Here is a 17,799-nt window from a genome sequence, read left to right as displayed (position 1 = left end):
ATTACCCTCTGGTAATTCTTTTTCTAGAAAAAAGCTGAATGAAGAATGCAAGGCTCCAGCTTCAGGCATTCTGTGCATTCAGGCAGGAAGTTTTAAGCTTTGCATAGAGATCCCACCCCTTGACTTGAACAAATTACTTGGCATGCACACCACTGTCAGGGGAGAGCCACAGCCATACAGCTCAGGTTATGAGTCTCTTCTGACACTACATCATTCTGCTGGAAATATTTGGGTTGGGACAGTTCAGTTCTGGTAGTGGAAGAGAAAAACAAAGCTGTTATTCTGTCCAAGCACAAGGAAATAGATTTCCTATCTGGCCTGCAGAATTTGTCAGAGCTCACAGGTGGGGAGTGTAGCATGGATTAATTTGTGTATAAAGCAAAAGAGGAAGAACTGCCACTGAAATACACATCTGTTCCTAATTTACTGTTTATTGGTTACTTCCTTTGGCCTTACAGGCAATAAATGCTGTTCCTACACACCAGCCCAGAGCACAAGGGAGCAGGACAAGCCCACAAAGGATGTGTGCAATGTACAGAGCACATTCCACTGAAGCGTTTTTCAGTGCATCTGTCCCACACTGAGAGATGCACTGGAGCAGCCAAAGATGCCACATGATCCCTGCAAGCAGGATGCTCCATAAAATTAGCACAGGCTAGCACAAGAGAGCTGCAGTTCACCTCCAAGACACGCTACAGGGACTTGCTATCATCTCCAGATGCCACTCATTTCATAGGCACTCTTCCATGGAAAAAAAAAACCCCATGGGAGCCCGAGAACACCCTGTGGGCACGTTGCTCTGTCTGGAAATATCCGAGGCAGCTCTGACAAGCCAGCCCAGATGTCAGGCTGACACAGCAGCACACAGCCCGATCTAATGTGTGGGAGCAGCAGTTCTGCTTGTAAACACCAACAGCAACACAAGAAACAGGTACTGAAACAGCTGAAAAGGTGATCTCAGCAAGCTGGAGAGGTCCTGGGGATTTGTAACCTGGGATTTGCTCTTCAGAGCAGCCAGTCCCTCCCTGCTGTTTGAGGATGCAGCAGGACAATCAGCTCCCCAGCAGTTTCTGGGAAGAACAGACTGTCCTGTCTTGAAGGGTTTTTGAGACAGACCTGACCATTTTGAATTCAAACAAGTGGTCAAACATCAGAGGAAAGGGTGGCAGAAGGTAGGCGAGGAGAAAATACAAAAAATAGAAAAAAAACCCAGGCATTTGATGTAAACAGCTGGGTCTACAAACTTCAGAAGGAAAGACAACGAGTTGCAGCCAAGAGAAGGCACAAACTCCCCAGAGTGGGCAGAAAGCTGCTACCTGCCCCACAAAGGTCCAAAATTAACAAGGCAATAAATGGAGAGCTGAAAACTGCCGCAAGGTTAGGGGGAACTTAAAAAAAAAAATTAAAAGGCAAAATCATCCACCAAATTGAATTCCTAAGGCAGAGCTGATTTAGAGCAAGGGAAGCAACTCCTTTAAGCATCCTGCAGCGCTGGAGACCCAACATAAAATCCTCTAGTGGTGCACATAATTGATGGGACACTTATGTTGGATTGCAGCTCAGAGCTTGTGTCCAGCCCCACTTGCACGGAGCTCTAAGGACAAGGGAGGCTGGCACGGGGAACACATCCCTTGTTGTGCTCCAAAGGGAAGGAGAGGACCAACCCCAAGAGCCAGGTCCTCCTGCCCCAAAGCATCGCTGCAATAGTGCATCCAACAGCCAGGGACTCCCAAGGACAAGGGCAAGATGCAGCCACTCTCTCCAATTATTATTATGACAAGCACCAAACAAGCCCCAAACACAAGCTCTTAAATCCCTTTTTGCTGTTCAAAAGCATGAACAGCTCCCCAGCCATACCAGACTATGAAACCCCATAGCAAATGTAGAAATTTCTCATTCCAAATAAACAGAAGTGAAGCACCTTGAGAACAGGTCTTGGGTTTTGAGTGAATAAACTGCACCAGCTTTGGCTTTTCTTTGGGGCATAAGGCAACTGATGGGATTATCTGAGCATTTCATTAATAAATTCTCTGCTATAACAGCAAACTTGAAATTAAGTGATGCTCTTGCTCACTCTTCCAGTGGAAGCTGCAGTTTTGTGGCCTTCCAGTGGCTTAGGCAGCTGGGAGCATTTTTTGTACACAGTGCAGGCATGGGGAGAAGAAGAAATACATTTTTATACCATCACCCAGGAATGCTAGCAGCTGGACTCAGGATGAGCTTTTCTAGACTCTTCTTTTAAAAAGAACCCACACAGAGCAAAGAAGAGACTGGGAAAGAAAGAAAAATCACAGAAGAGCCAGCACAGCCTCCCTTAGACACAGTGTAAATATGCAAATTCATTTTTGCTGCTTTCATGCCATAGTTATCTCATTTGAAAAGAGCAAAGCAAATGTGACCTTCCAGCCAGCTGCAGCACAGCCACAACTGAGCTCCCAGCATCTCCTGAGGACAGGAGGAGCTGGAGGCTGCAACTGTCCAAATGTTGAGTGCTTGTTCAGAGACGTCTGCACATGAGATTTCCAATGAGAAAACAAAGCATCCTGCAAAGCAGACCAAGAAATTCAATCAAAACTCAAAAACCCCAGCACAGCAGAGATTCTGATGAAGAACTTGGGCCACACATTTAATACTGGTCCCACTCACTCCAAAATCAGCAAAAGACATGAGCTTCTATGCACAAAGCCCATAGCAGAAGTTAGGTTTTGAGCAAAATTTCCTGCAGTCAGTCATTCTTAAACCCAAGCATCAGTCCCACAGAGATGATAAGCACCTAACAAGTCACACAACACAAAATGAAAAGGTTCTCACAACTACTCACAGCCTGCTGCCATCTCAGTGTTAGACCTGCAGTGTTCCAGCTGTCTGTGATTGGAGTTTGTCCTTGTACTAATGGAGAAGGGAGGGAGAAAAGAAAAAACAGCAAAAAGAAGCCATGAAATAGGACTGTGCAACTCAAATACAAAGACCCAAAACACCCTCAAACTGAAAAATAAGACCTCACTACTAAATACCCACATTTGCAATTCTGGGTGCTGGCTACAGCTCACATCCAGGCATAGTGGCTCAGAGAGATACATATTCCCCACTTTTTGGAGGAAGACACAAAAAAACCTTCTGCTTTGGGTTCCAGCATAAAAATTCCCACACTTATTAAGGGTACTGCTCCCACCCCTCACCAGGTGCTTGCTCTTCTCTGATACAGATCCCTCCTCCCCTCACCCAGGGGTGGTTTCACACAGTCTTCAAATTGGCTACTTGGCTATTAACCCTTCCCAGGGCTGCTGCTGGTGTGCTTGGTGGTTTTGCAGTCTGTTGTAGTGCTCCTTGACAAGGCAAGTTGCCATCAAAATATTTGTTCATTTCCATTCTAGAGACTTAACTCAATGCTAGCAAAGCACCTCATGCTCTTGTAGAGTCCCAGAATCCCCTTCTGAAAGAGATCAGTCTCTACCCTGTTTTTTCCACCAGCAAAATGTAAATTTATCAAAGGGGAAATCTCTCCCCAAAACTGTTCAGTGCAGAGGCTGTTCTGATAGGACCCTGAGTCAGGAGAGAAAACCTATGGAGTGTCCTGAGGGGCTCCATCCCTTCTGCTCAGCACTGCCTCCAGCCTCCTCTGCTTTCAGCAGAAGATGTCAAGGCTATGGGATCCTGGGAAGGGAAGCTCTCAAATGATCTTCTGTTTCCTTGTCTCCTTGCGAGGTCACTAAGCAGAATTTCATTTCAGCATTATCAAATTGAACTACTTTGATCACTCCAGTTATTCTCTTCCTGCGTTGTGTCATTTCCCTCTTGGGAGTAAAATGCCTTTGTGCCAAATTGCAAAGCTCCTGAATGCCTTCCCTGCACAGAGCTGCCGCTCCCCTCTCCCAGGCCAGCCAGAGGAGCAGGCTGCACAAGATAATCAATGCCTGGATGTGATGGGCACACAAATGAGGGATGTGAGGGATAAGAAGGAAATGGAGAAAGAGATTTTTTTTTTTTGCCAAGTTTGCAGCCCCAGTCAAACCTCTTCTTTCTTTGCTTGAAAATTCACATCAGAAACTGGCCAGTGCTGTCCATCATATAGGAATAACTGTGAACTTCTTGGGGATGCTAATTAAGATCTCCTATACAGCATCCAGGAGAAATGCTGCATGTCTCCAGTAGCCAAGGAATGAGTGTTGCTTGGCTCATCACCACTCAGCCTGACTGCAATGCTGAGGACAAAGCTTTCAGCAGAGGATCCTCAGCTGGTACAGAACACTGTAACCCTTCTCTTAGCCTGTGTCACAGCACAGACATACCCTGACTGCTCTCCATGCCTTCTGCTGGCTCCTCAGGCAGTGTCATGTCCAGTTTGCAGTCACAGTGCTTGGTTTTACAGTGATGTTCAAATAAGGCTCGACACAAGAAACCTAAAAGGCTGCTCAGAACCTTCAACATTGCAGTGCAATGACATAAGGGCAAATGCATCTGGGAGAAAACCACATTCTCAGTGAGCAGGCCAGGACTGTGGAGTAAACTCCCTGAGTAGGAAGATCTGCATAAATGCACACACAGAGGTAAAATATTAATGCCCTGAAATGGCAAAGCCAGAGAATTGCATTCAGTGCATATATCAGATTTCTTCGTCCTTGCCTTTTTTATATCACAACATAATGCCTTGTTTTCTGTAGTCCAAAACAAAAAAAAAACACCCACAGCAAACGTCTCCAAAGGAGGAGCACAGAGTAGCACAAACCAGAGTGAGTTACTCCACACAGTGCTGCACATCCCCGGGGTGGAGGTGGTGCAGTTTCTCCCACCACACATTCACAAGGTGCCCCTGACTGCTCTCAGCAGGGCATGAGGACTGGACAGTGTCAGTCTGGAGGTGAGTTAGGAGGGGCCTTCTCACAGCTGTCCACTGTGAGAAGTCAATTTTCATTTGGCCCACAGCGTTTACTTAAGATGCCTCCTCACGGTTACAAAGACTCTAGATGACATTCTGCCTGTGGTCTGTTGCTGTGGAGGCAACATAAACCAAACACCTCCTGTCTCACCCTTTCCTGTCCTTTTGGCAAGTTTTGGAGCTGAAGCAGTGAATTTACTCCATCAACAAAGCTTACCCGCAGTAACTCAGGCTGTTGGAAGGAATTTGGCTCCATTCCCTCCCCCCTTCTACTACTCCATCAGGCTGAGCACACTTCTGGGCAGCTACCACTGAAGTTTCTTCCAAACATGAGTTTAATTTGTGTTGTACATGACAGAAGTCCCAAACTGGAGCTGACCTGCTAGCATCCAGCTTATTTGTAGCTGAATAAGCAAAACAACCTTTTACTTTCTACCTATTAGGTCAGTGACACTGATTTCCCCTGGCTGCAATGGCTGCAGATCTTGATGCACAGAAAAGAGAGAATTGAAAATATACAGGTAGCTCTGTGAGCTGCTGCCTGCTGTGGAAAGTGAGAATTCATGGTTCCTTTCCTTTTCCAGGCTTGCATGATGGGCTGGCCCCGTGCTGAGACCCTGGTCCCCAGCTGTCCCCAGCTATTCACATTTCCTCCAGACACATTATCCAGGGTCGACAGAGATGAATAATTAAGTCAGAGGGATGCACTAGGACTTGTGAAGGTGACACTTGGAATATCAGCAGAAGGAAAGAGTGTTGCAACTCTTTTTTGTGTTCAGGGGTCTGCTCCTTTTAGCGTCAAGTCTGTGGTTCATTTGCTGTTGTCACAATCATTAATGTCATTAGCAGCTTCTGTGCTCTGAGGGTGCAGATGGCACCAAGTGGCCTGAAACAGACTCTAGACCATGTGCTTGGCTAAGAATTGCCTCATCCAAAACACAGAGTACCCAACACAATCCTCTTATGGGAATAAATCACACGGGACTCCATTTTCTTCATGGTGGAAAAGCCCATTCTTTATTCACACGACTCCTTTTTATACAGTTTTACAGACCTCGTGTGGCACTCCAGTTGGTCAGTAGTTTTCCTGCCAATGACTTTTATTGGTTAGTAACAAGTTGTTACCCTGTATTGTTGGTCACTCAGACTCAGTGTGTACTGCAGGGAAAGCTGTTTGTGAGAGGTAGTTTTCATTTTTCTGTCTAAAAGTGGAAAAGCAGTTTATACAGGTGCAAGGTGTTTTTACCCAGGAATAGATTGTTATGTTAATGAACTGCTCACACCAGGATTGTTTTCACGTAGGAACTTGCAAAGTGCTAGCTTTGACAAGGCCAGCCACTGATTCCAGGAGAGCAGGTTTGATTTTATGAAGCCTTTCTTTATGATTTTTCTACCTTACTGCAACTTCCTCTCCCAACCCCCCAGTGCCACTGGACACCACGAGAGTCGTGTCCTCCTGGACAAGAGGCTGTAGGTTCACAGTCAGGTGAGCTCTTGAGGCAGCAGCATCAGAGAGTCTCTACTATACAGGCACCCTTCAACTCCAGAACTTTGTGTTCTCCAGATGGAAAGAACAGACCTGGTGGCAGAGTGAGGGGGAGCCTCTCACCAAGTGCCTGCAGCAGGTATCAGACACCAGCAAGCACGTCAGACACCCTCCATTAACTGTGTCCTAATAAAAGTCTTCAAAGTACATTTATATTAGAAAGGCAGCAAAGAAACCCTTCATCATGAGAAGGACTATTCATTTGGGCCTGGGCAGTGGAATTGGTTTATTATATGCTGCTCTTCAGATGCAGTCTGCCTCTATACTTAGAAAATGTCAATTAATTTATGGTTGTGGAGCTTTCATCCCTCTCCTGATAGCTGGCACATCCTCTCCCCATTTCAATTTGTTGTCTCACTTTCTTATGTGAAAGTCAGAAGAAAAGGAGCATGCAGATCACCCTGGGAACCTGTCGGTCAGACAGGGAGAAGAGAAACTGCCCCTAATTTTCCAGTAGTGTCTGAACTCAGCCTCAGCAGCCAGCCTTGACCTGGGAACTTAGGGGAACTGTAAGACTTATGGCTATGAAGCAAGTGTAATTTTGCATAGTGCTGAGGGACTATCTTCAAGTAAGGAAGATGGTCATCCTATAAAACCTGTTGCCTTTATGGCATTTTGACATTAGAGAGGGGAACCCAGAATGCTCAGCATTAGGACAGCAGACTTCATTAATATCCCTCTCCTGCTCACAAAGTCTAACCAAGGGCAGCTGCTCCCATTGGCTCATCTGAGTTATCCTTGTATTAGCAGACACACAGGGAGTTTCTCTTTCATGGACAATCTTTCTCACTGTGCCTTTTCCTTTCCCAGTGCTGGGTGAACTACAGAAAGTCACGATACAGGACAGTTCAGCACTGCAAGGAAGCTGGTTTCAGTTTCTTTCCCCACTTACTCCTCTGGAACATCCTCCTGCTGACAGCGGCCGTTCTGCCCTCCAAAACTGCTCATATTCTCTGCAGCCCCAGGGTCCAGACAGAGAGGTCCTGGCCCTTCCCACACAGCTGACAATTGCTGTAACAGAGGGATGCAGGGACAGGCAGCTGCTCATCCTATGCCATAGCTGTAAGCTATGAAGCTAAAAATTAATAACAGTTCCTTGAAGAATAATACCAAAAACACTTGGCATTGCTTGGGAACTCTAGGCCTGGCATGGTCTGGCTGATTTTAGGATGGTTTTAGTGTGTGCTCCCCAGCTGCCAGCACCTCGAGGCTGCTCTGAGCTCTGCTGTGTGTCTGTGTGCAGGATTACAGGGTGAACATCTTCCTGCGGCAGCAGTGGAACGACCCCCGGCTGGCCTACAACGAGTACCCTGACGACTCCCTGGACCTGGACCCCTCCATGCTGGACTCCATCTGGAAGCCTGACTTGTTCTTTGCTAATGAGAAAGGGGCCCATTTCCATGAGATTACCACGGACAACAAGCTGCTGAGGATCTCCCGGAACGGCAACGTCCTCTACAGCATCAGGTGAGGAGACTCCACCAGGGTCATCCCACCCTAGACTCTGGGCATGCTGCTGGAAAAGAGAAATTTAGGGGGTTTTAAGGTGGGAGATCATTCAGTTAGCAGTGACGAAGCAATGTGGTTAAAAGGGACCTCTGCTAAAGCATATTGAGACAGAGGCTTGGTCTGGGAAGGAATTTAACTCATCTTTACCTCTTTCAGTTCAAGGACTTCTGCTTGTAGTAGATTCCTTAACATCCCTAATGTAAAATTACTTCAGATATCTTATGTCAGTACAAGCCTAAAACCAGCTGTGCTGTGTGAAAACCAGTAGAAGCTCATGAACACTCTGTTTTCAAAGCTGCAGCATTTCCTGTTCAAAAAAAAAAAAAAGTAAAAATCAGGGAAAATGCTAAGTAGAGCCCCATGGCTTTGTCTCAGCCCAGTTATCACTTTATTGCTAGATCCAAGATCCAAGAGTCCATCAGCAAAATTTAACTAATTACACTGAATTTCCCACAGGAAATCAACCTTAGCCCCCTCCTTCACTTCCAACCAACCCCATTCACACTTCATTTTAAAGCAATGAAATTAAGATCAAACTTCACCGGGCCCAGACTGGGAAAGTTTAACTCTATATTGAAGACCTTTTCACCTCATGTATAATGTAAATTTGCCTCTGGAACACACACCCCATCTCACACTGCAGCTCCCAGGGACAGCAATGGGAAGGAAAAGCAGTGTGGAGCTGTAAAATGGGAAATAAACAGCTTAATGCTGCAAAGTAGATGGCCTCCATCAAACACCAAGGAGGTTCCAGCCCAAAGACCTGATGGCCAAAACAATAAGAGAATTGCCACGTGTGTTGGCTGAATGGGGAAACCTCACAGTTGTTAATTTTAAAACCAGGCAGGGAGCAAAGCTAAGAGCAGCACTTGGCAGTGAGCATGGCACAGAGCCCTGCTCCCAGAGGGTCTGCAGGGGCACAGAGGGGCACAGGGTGCCCCAGCACTGGGGTTGCTCTGCCAAGCAGAGCAATGACTCAAGCAGGGAGCATGGTAATATCACCATTTTCAAGGCAAAAGCTTGAAAATATTTCAGTTCTTTTTTAAAAATAACAACTTTCCTATCTCACTCATCTCTGAATGAAATTATAGGTTTCTTTGTAAGTACACTTTCCTGTGAAAATTAAAAAGAAAGAAGGGCACACTGTAAATGCAAAGAGTTTCCAGAAGGAGAAATAGTCTTTCCCTTTAAAAAGAAAAATCTCTGCAGTTTTTAACTGGTTCGTTGCTACTACTACTTGTAATAGTCAAACTCTAGGCAAGGCATTCACAAGAAGGTGGATTTTGTCACATCTTCTGTCCCAACATGCCTCTAAACTCAAGCTGAGAATTTCTAACATAAGATTTTAAATTAAAGAATCTTTCCCTCCTGATAAGTTTCTTGTAGGTCAGATGATAGAAAAATTCAATTTCTGTCCCCTAGGTAATTCTGCTATTTCTACATCAAGGCAAAAAGTTGAAAATCCTAAACACTTCAGGGAACAGCATTTTCAATATTATCAAACCAAATAACTCAAGTCTAACTATCTGGAGCAAATCATTTAGTATCAGCTTGTTGAACCAACCAAACATTTTAAGCATTGATCATGGTACAGAGCAGCACAGCAATATAACACAGAAAATGCAGCCTGCACCTAGTGGAAAATGGAGACAGAAATAGAGGTCTCAAGGGCTCTGCAGGAATTCAGGAAGGTATAGGAGTTCATATTGGCTTAGAACAAGGCATTTTCCCTGCAGAAAATCACACTGAAGTCTTTCTTTCCCCACACACAAACATATGATCTTGATCATACTTATTTTGGTGGTTTTTTTATTACACACAAATGTTCTGTTCAGAGATTCAAGAGCAGTGCCAGTCTCTAGAAATGCCTCTGGGGGCTCCAGAGAGTGGGCTTGTGCTTTCTGCTAACCCAGCCTGTTGTGAACCTGAGGCAGGCCAGGAAAAGCAGCAGAACTGTTTGTGAGGGAGCTCTGTTGCACACAGTCTCAAAAAGCACTGCAATGAAAGGAGCAGCAGGCTCTGCTGGGAATGGATCACAGACCCAAATGTTCAGCATTTCTGGTGCTTTCCAGCTCCAGAGTGAGAGCACAGGCAGAAAGAGATGGATGATCTGCCATTCCCCCAGCTCAGCCCTCAGCAGTGCCCACTGTTTGGCATTCCCTGTGCTCTCCTCTCTCCTCAGGATCACGCTGACTCTGGCCTGCCCCATGGACCTGAAGAACTTCCCCATGGATGTGCAGACATGCATCATGCAGTTGGAAAGCTGTGAGTCCTGTGCACATTTTGGAGAGGAGACCATCTCTTCTCCATGCTGCTCTCCCCTGCCATCTCCTTTCCCAGCTGCAGCCCATCCCCAGCCCAGCCTTCACTGGAGGCCTGCTCGACTACCTCGTGCTTAGGATTTTCCATTTATTCAGCCCATGTGACATTTGCTAGGAAAGCCAAATCTCAAAAGATCCCATGTGAGGAGCCCTGGCTTGCTCGTGTTTACACTGCAAGGACAGTGTTTCACTTTGCAGGACAGAGGTGAGAGTGCTTTCAGCTGCAAGGGGGATTTTTTCCCTCTGGATGAACATCTGCCACTTGTACATGCTGCTTATCCCAGAGGAGGGAAAGATGATGAGCTCCTTCCAGAGAAAGCAGTCAAGCTGGAAACAGTAGAAAACAGTTCAGCAAGCCAAATTCAAGAAAAAAAATATTATTTATTGCAGAAAATCCATTGCAGCTCCAGTGGAGGTCGTTGCCCTGGCTCTTACCATATGAACAAGCAGTTTTGCCTCAACCCAAATCCCATTCATGACAGCACTGTCAAGGAAGGCCAGGATGCCCCCCTGCCTCCAAGCTCTCTTCTGCAACACTGTCCCTTTCCAGATCAGTATTTAATGTGATTCACATGACATTTGTCCCTTCCTCTCAACAGTTGGCTACACAATGAATGATCTCATATTTGAGTGGCAAGAAAAAGGAGCAGTGCAAGTTGCTGACGGGCTGACATTGCCTCAGTTTATCCTCAAAGAAGAAAAAGACTTGAGATACTGCACGAAGCACTACAACACAGGTCAGTGCTGTTAACCCTTAACTGAGGGGTTCAGTAGAGAGGAATTCAGGAGTGTGCATTTGCCAGAGTCTCTTGCTCTGTCTGATGGCACTATGGCCTTGTCCTACACTTCCAGAGATAACAGACATGTGGAAACATATAGATAATTAAAAGCTAATGGACATAAATGTGCAAAACCCTCTTGTCCCCAACAACATCTGCATCAATCCAAGGGTGTTTGGTTGGGATCTTCTCTCCTAAAACCTTCTTTTGTCTTTGTAATTTAAGTGACAAAGGACATACTGTCAAAGGGCTTTCTTTGCTATGTTAATGTTCATTGAATCTTAGAATGGTTTGGGTTGGAAGGGACCCTAAAGACCATATTGCTCCAACCCCCTGCCATGGGTAGGGGTGCTTTTCATTATCCCAGGTCATTCCAAGCCCTGTCCAACCTGGCCTTGGGCACTTCCCAAGGCAGCCACAGCTTCTCTGGGCAGCCACAACTTCTCTGGGCAACCTGTGCCAGGGCCTCCCCACCTTCACAGGGAAGAATTTCTTCCTAATACCTAATCTAAACTTTCACGCTTTCAGTTTGAAGCCATTCCCCTTTGTCCTATCACTGAGCATGCCCTGGGCAACAGCTGTTCATTTCCTCCCCTAACAAGACTCCGGTTTAGGCAACTCAAGGAAAAGGAAAATCCCCAGGCACTGGCTGAAAACAGGAGGCTCGCTGTGCCTTACCAATAACCTTCCGTGTATCTCCCATCCTCCTCAGGCAAGTTCACCTGTATAGAAGCTCGTTTCCACCTGGAGAGGCAGATGGGCTATTACTTGATCCAGATGTACATCCCCAGCCTTCTCATTGTCATTCTGTCCTGGATCTCCTTCTGGATCAACATGGATGCTGCACCTGCTCGTGTGGGCCTGGGCATCACCACCGTGCTCACCATGACCACGCAGAGCTCTGGCTCCCGAGCATCACTGCCCAAGGTAGGGAACACCAGGGAAATCATGCCCGTTTTGGGGCCAGCACCTAAGGAAATCTCTACACAGATCCTCCTGCTGCCTTTGCACAGTTCCTGTGTAAGGACAAACAGAGCAAATTCCAGCCCCATCCTGAAAAAAATTTATATTCTCTATGACTAGCAGCAAAACTTCCCCTATGATTCAGCGGTCACCACAACTCCCAGTAACCAGGAGCTCTGTACTTTACAAACCCTTGCAACAACCACACATGGATGTGCACTCTACATTTTAGCTTTTTAGTCACTTGACCATCCTACTCTTATAATAGTACTGAATTTCCCTTTATGAAAGGCTTCTGGTATGATGGATTACTGTTTTCCTTGCATATAAACAATCGCAATCAAGGCCTGAATAAATTAAAAGCTGTGGAATTATTGCTACTTAAGAGCCCATGAGGAGTTTCAGTGGCCTGATAACACATTCACGTTAAATGAGCATGATTCTGGTATCCAAGAACAGATGTCAGCCACGTAAAACACCAAGTAAAAATACATTTGGGTAAGGAAGCCACCCCATTTCTGTCTCTTTCTCTGACTCCTAGGTGTCCTATGTGAAGGCCATAGACATCTGGATGGCCGTGTGCTTGCTGTTTGTGTTCTCTGCCCTTCTGGAATACGCTGCCGTCAACTTCGTGTCTCGGCAGCACAAAGAGCTGCTCAGGTTCAGAAGGAAGAGGAGGCATCATAAGGTAATACATAAAGCATGAAGGACACAGTGAAATCTGTCCCAGCAGAACACCATGATCAACTGAACCAAGCCACTAGCCCCCAGGGAAGTCCCCAATATCTGGTCAGATGTTAAGGAGGCTCACACACCAAAAAGCAGAGCTGCCTCAATGAATTATGCCTGTTCTAACAGCCTGCTGGCCCCAGGAGTCCAGCAAGCTGGGTTTTGCTAGCTCAGCCAAAAGGGTTGTTCTCAACAGCACAACTGTCACACAGAAATGTTCTGGTGTGAGTTCTCCTCCCCAGAAGCTGCAGCCAGGGCTGGGGGGAGGCAGGCAGGGAGGCGTGAAAGGTGTCTGTCAGAGAGCAGCACCCCCAACACAACAGCCTGCAGTAGCCCAGAGGTAAGTGACACCTCTTTTGTCTCTGCCATCTCCATGTTCAAAAGCATCTGCTTCTCAGACTGACTGCAAATTCCTCCTGGAAGGAAAGAGCTTTGTTCTGAGCCTTAGCCTGCTCCATGCTTACCTGCCGTGGCTGATCCCAATCCCAATCCCAATCTGAGCATGCATGCAGCTCCGACAGCTCCCCAGCCTGGGCTCCAACAGCAAAGATTTCACCTCACAGATCACATTAGAAAGAAACATAAAGGTGGCTGTGGATCACATGGCCAAAGACACTTAAGAATTGTCCCTATATGACTGGTAGAATCAGGAAAGGGGTTAGCAAAATTTCAGCACCAGGCCTGAGAGGCTGCCCTTGGGAGAGTATTAAAAACCAGTACATTTTCTAGGAGAGAAAATCAAAAGACAATTTTGCTGATGAAAATCTCAAGCAAACCCATAGGTGACAACCAAGGTCTACCTTAAATATTCCTCATAGGTATTTGTCTACTTTCCATGATCCATCCCATCCAGAAACCTTCTCCATTCCATTGTTTCACTGTCCCAGCCATTAAAAGTCTTTCCCAGGGTCTAACCTGTCCTGCAGCAGATCACAGTGTACGTTTGCAGAACTGCTACCATTCCAGGAGGAAGTGGGGCAGAGGAGCAGGAATCCCTGTATTTTTCTAGAGTTGTCTCTCTCTGCCTCAGTCGTCCTATCTGCAAAACAGGAGATAATTGTTCATTTGTGCTCAACCCAGTCAGGACTAGGGACAAAAAGTGTTGGACAAATGCAAGGGAAAAGAATTAATGGATGAGACCCTCAGCATCCACTGATTTTGTTTGACCAGAACAGGGTTCTGCCATCCCAAAATCAACAAAGCTTTGGTTCAGAAGATGCAGCTGAACAGAGGCAGAGCTAAACCCACCCACGTGGGTGCCTCCATAGTGCATTTATCTCTTCATCTGGATTCAGACATGCCATCTCTGGATCTGTGCTGTTGTATGCAGATCAGTCTGTTGATAAAACAGTAAGAAGGAAAAGAAAGCTACTAATACTCAGACAAGTTTAAGGGATATTTGCCAGAGCTGCTACACTGAACACAAGGCTGTTAGCACAGTCCCTGCTCAATCTCACAGCTATTTAATTGGAGCAAAGCATTAACAAAAACACTTGCAAAAGCTAAATGAACAAGGTTTGCAGGCTCATCAGAAAACTAAGCTGATTGCTAGTGTGTAAATGGGCTAATGCAGCTGCCAAAGGCACTAATTGCTCTGTCCTGATGTCCTGACTTGTCTGGGTAGCTCTGACTGGTTTAGGCATGACACATCAGGCTAAAAAAAAGTGAGATGTTGCAGTGGTATGAACCAGTCTTGTTAACACAACACCATCATCAGACCCACATGGAGTGTATTTGGAAACACTTCCCAGTGTGGCTGGTGATCTTTGCCTTTCTCCTTTGATATGGCATCTTGAAAAAGGCACTATTGTCTTCTCTAACCCGGTACACCACTCACCAAAACAAAGCCACAGTGGTCAAAACAAAGTCACAGCCGGTGGCCCCTCAGCAATGAAAAGATTAAAAAATTCAGTAAATTAAGGATCAAGTGGTTTAGGTTAAGCTAGACATGTGCCAGGGTTTGTTTGTGCAATGGGAAAAGAGCAGAGGCACTAATTGCAGACATAATGAGAAGGTCCATAAGCTCTGAGTATCACAGAAAGAAAGATCTTGATTTTATCTGTGTAGTTTTGTTTTGCTCAGGTATGGCAGTATCCTCTGTGTCCTGCTCCTCATCCCATGCAGCTGCCCATGGGATGCAGGGGCTACCCAGAAAAGACTCACTTCAAAGGACAGGGGAAGGGGCAGCAGGGCACAGTGGGCAGGCAGCTACAAGGGAGGGGGCTGCTAGGTCAGTGTTGGGGGACACAGCATGGATCAGCCTCTGTTAATGATTAATTAGTGCCACTGCTCTACAATTAGCCTTGGTGACCTGAAGTCAAGAGACTTTGGATTCTGACTCTGCCTCTGCAAATCACTGCTTGAATTACTCAGGCCAAACTAAGTTTTCCCTGTCACTACATCCCTGCATCCCTGTGTTCAATAAAATGGGGCTAAAATATTCTGGGATTCCAGCAAAAAAAAAAAAACAAAACAAAACAAAACAAAACAAAACAAAACAAACAAAAAAAAAACAGCAACACCATTTGCCTTTAGATCTTTAGATTAGAACACAAATTATATTTTTTTCTCAACAATTGGCATTAGCACAAGCAGCCATGTCTTACCATTGACCCACAGAAGGACACTTCAGTTCCTCACCTAAAAGTTGGCTCCTGGGGAAGGCTGTGGGGTGCCGTGGGCAGGCGAGTGAGGGCTGGTTGCACGCTGCCTGCAGAGCTCTTTTCCTGGACAGCTCCTGGCTCCTGCACATCCATGTAACTCTGTAGGAAGCAGCTGCAGCTTTGGCTACGGGAGTTACATGGAGCCCACTCCTTCTGGGCAAGCTGAAACTGCACAGGCAAAGCAAAGAAGGTGCTGATAGGAGGTGGGGGGGGTAGGGAGAGGCAGAAGCAAAACAGGGGATGCAACTGGAAAAACGAAAGCAGTGCCACAAACCCTCCAATATGTCAAAGACCTCAACGGGGTGGAAGTCAGTCCTGTTCTCCACGGGGTGCCTGGATCCCCTGATTTGCATCTGTGCATCACACAGCTGGCACCCCTCTATAAGGCTGGTCTCCCAAGAGCAGGGGTTTGCCCAAGGGTGAGGCTGGGGCATGGTGGGAGCATCTCTCCCGTGCAGAGCAGGACGCTGTCAGCGGAGAGCCTTATAGCGAGGGTGCACTGTCTATATCTCATTTTAAGTAGAGTCCCATGCTCAATCTGTTCCAGGAGGACGAAGCTGGCGAAAGCAGGTTCAACTTCACTGCCTACGGGATGGGGCCAGCGTGCCTACAAGCCAAGGATGGCATCTCTGTCAAGGGAGCCAACAACAACAACACGGCCAACCCGGTGCCGCCGCCGTCCCGCTCCCCCGAGGAGATGAGGAAGCTCTTCATCCAGAGAGCCAAGAAGATCGACAAGATCTCCCGCATCGGCTTCCCCATGGCCTTCCTCATCTTCAACATTTTCTACTGGATCATCTACAAGATAGTCCGCAGAGAGGATGTGCACAACCAGTGAGGGGAGGGGAGCAGCCGGGAGGGAGCGAGCAATCCTTTATATATGTGCAATAGCAATGCAGCAATGCATGAATTTAAGAATGCGGCAATATCTACTAAAAAAAAAAAAAAAAAAAAGATGGGGAGGGGGCTGGGAGGGACTTTTAATCATGTGAACTGAGGCACAGGGAGGAGAAAAGAAGTGCTCTTGATCTGGGGAGCACAGGGTGGGAGTTAGTTTTACAGCATAGAAAGATGTGGATTGCTCCTGCAATCCAAGCAGTGTAATATAGTAATATATATTCATGCTTAATTATAATGCAAAAAGAAAACAAAAGAAAAAAAAAGACCAACAAAAAAATTTCCTTTTTTTAGCCTATTAACAGCTTAGATTCTCGAGTCACTGGAATGATTCATGATTCCATGTGCAGAAACTACTGCAATTATGCTTTATCTGACTTTTGCTATAGAAAGGCCATTCCAGTCAAGCACGTGGGGGGAAAAAAGCCCTTACAAAAGAGGAAAAACACCTCAAGAATATCATTCTGTTCTTCTCTAGGTTTTGCACTTTGAAAACCAGATAGATGGGGAAACTTAAGAAAGAGGCTGTGGATTGCTGTTTATTTTATATATTTACTTTTTTTAGTCACGGGTTTGCCGATCAAACACTTTGTGACTTTTGCATAGAGGAAAGCAAATACATTATCTCTCTCATCCCCACCAGAGAGCATCCAAAGGAAAGCCAAGAAGGACATCAGAGCCTTCACCAGAAATCACAGGTACCTTCTGTCCTTTTAAATAACCTGGCAGGATTCAAGTCCCAGGAGGCAGAAATGTTATTCAGAAAATAGAAATTATGAAGAATTTTTTAAATAGTTTTTTTTTTCCAAACCCCTTTCTGCCATGTTTGTTTACAATGGGGGGATGGAAGCAATTGTATTTAAAATATAGAGAAAACAGGCATCCTGATGCCTTGTTTTGACAGGACCGGGCGTGTGGCAATACTGTCAGTGAGGGGGGTGGGGGGCAGGTGTGTATAGAGAGAGCAGCTTTTATTTTCTGACATTTCATAGCAGTTATATTAATAGTGAATCTGGGCCACTGGACCCAAAATTATATTTTTGTATCTATTTTGGTGCTGCATTTACCTTGAACATGGATGGGAAGATGGAGCGGGCTGCTTTACCCCTCTCTGCTGCCTGGCAGAGAGATGGGGGAGGCTGGCACAGCTTGGTGGGGATGGGGAAAGGGGGGAGGGAGGTGGGAAGGGGTGAGCAAAGGGGTTTCTCTTTGCCCAAGAGGTAGCACAGGTTGGCATTGCTGTTTGGGGTGGGGAGAAATGTGTCGAGCACCTCTAGGGTGTTACTTGAAAGCCCATCTTGGGGCCTGTGGGCAAGCCAAGGGCTTGATGTCCCACTTGTCCCTCTGGGCCCCTGGGTGTGAGCTGGCTGCAGCACCCAGGATGACTCCGTTGTGTTCGTTTGCACTTTAGGGAGAGAGGTGAAAGCACCAAGGAAGAGACAATCAGTCTGCACTGAAGCACTTGGGGTCAGGTCTGGGTTAGGCACCGAAAGAAGGCAGAGAGAAAAGTGGCACC

The 17,799-nt window shown here is 46.3% G+C and overlaps 1 protein-coding gene across 2 annotated transcripts in view; it reads left to right on the top strand.

Moving 5' to 3' along the window:
• Positions 1–16,757, top strand: part of GLRA1 (glycine receptor alpha 1) — a 36,916-nt gene extending 20,159 nt beyond the window's left edge. The window contains exons 4-9 of one of the 2 annotated variants that reach the window (XM_068205957.1): positions 7,666–7,889; positions 10,114–10,196; positions 10,852–10,989; positions 11,744–11,958; positions 12,536–12,682; positions 15,910–16,757. In XM_068205957.1, coding sequence (XP_068062058.1) covers positions 7,666–7,889; positions 10,114–10,196; positions 10,852–10,989; positions 11,744–11,958; positions 12,536–12,682; positions 15,910–16,224 — 1,122 coding nt within the window. In that variant the 3' untranslated portion in view covers positions 16,225–16,757. The remainder of the gene's footprint in view (positions 1–7,665; positions 7,890–10,113; positions 10,197–10,851; positions 10,990–11,743; positions 11,959–12,535; positions 12,683–15,909) is intronic. The other variant, XM_068205958.1, reaches the window with a different exon arrangement.
• The last annotated feature ends 1,042 nt before the right edge of the window (positions 16,758–17,799 follow it).

This window comes from Anomalospiza imberbis, chromosome 15 (genome assembly GCF_031753505.1).
Source record: "Anomalospiza imberbis isolate Cuckoo-Finch-1a 21T00152 chromosome 15, ASM3175350v1, whole genome shotgun sequence".
Classification (NCBI taxonomy): Eukaryota; Metazoa; Chordata; class Aves; order Passeriformes; family Viduidae; genus Anomalospiza; species Anomalospiza imberbis.
Note: the sequence above shows the minus strand (reverse complement) of the source record. Positions and strands in the feature narration are given on the sequence as shown.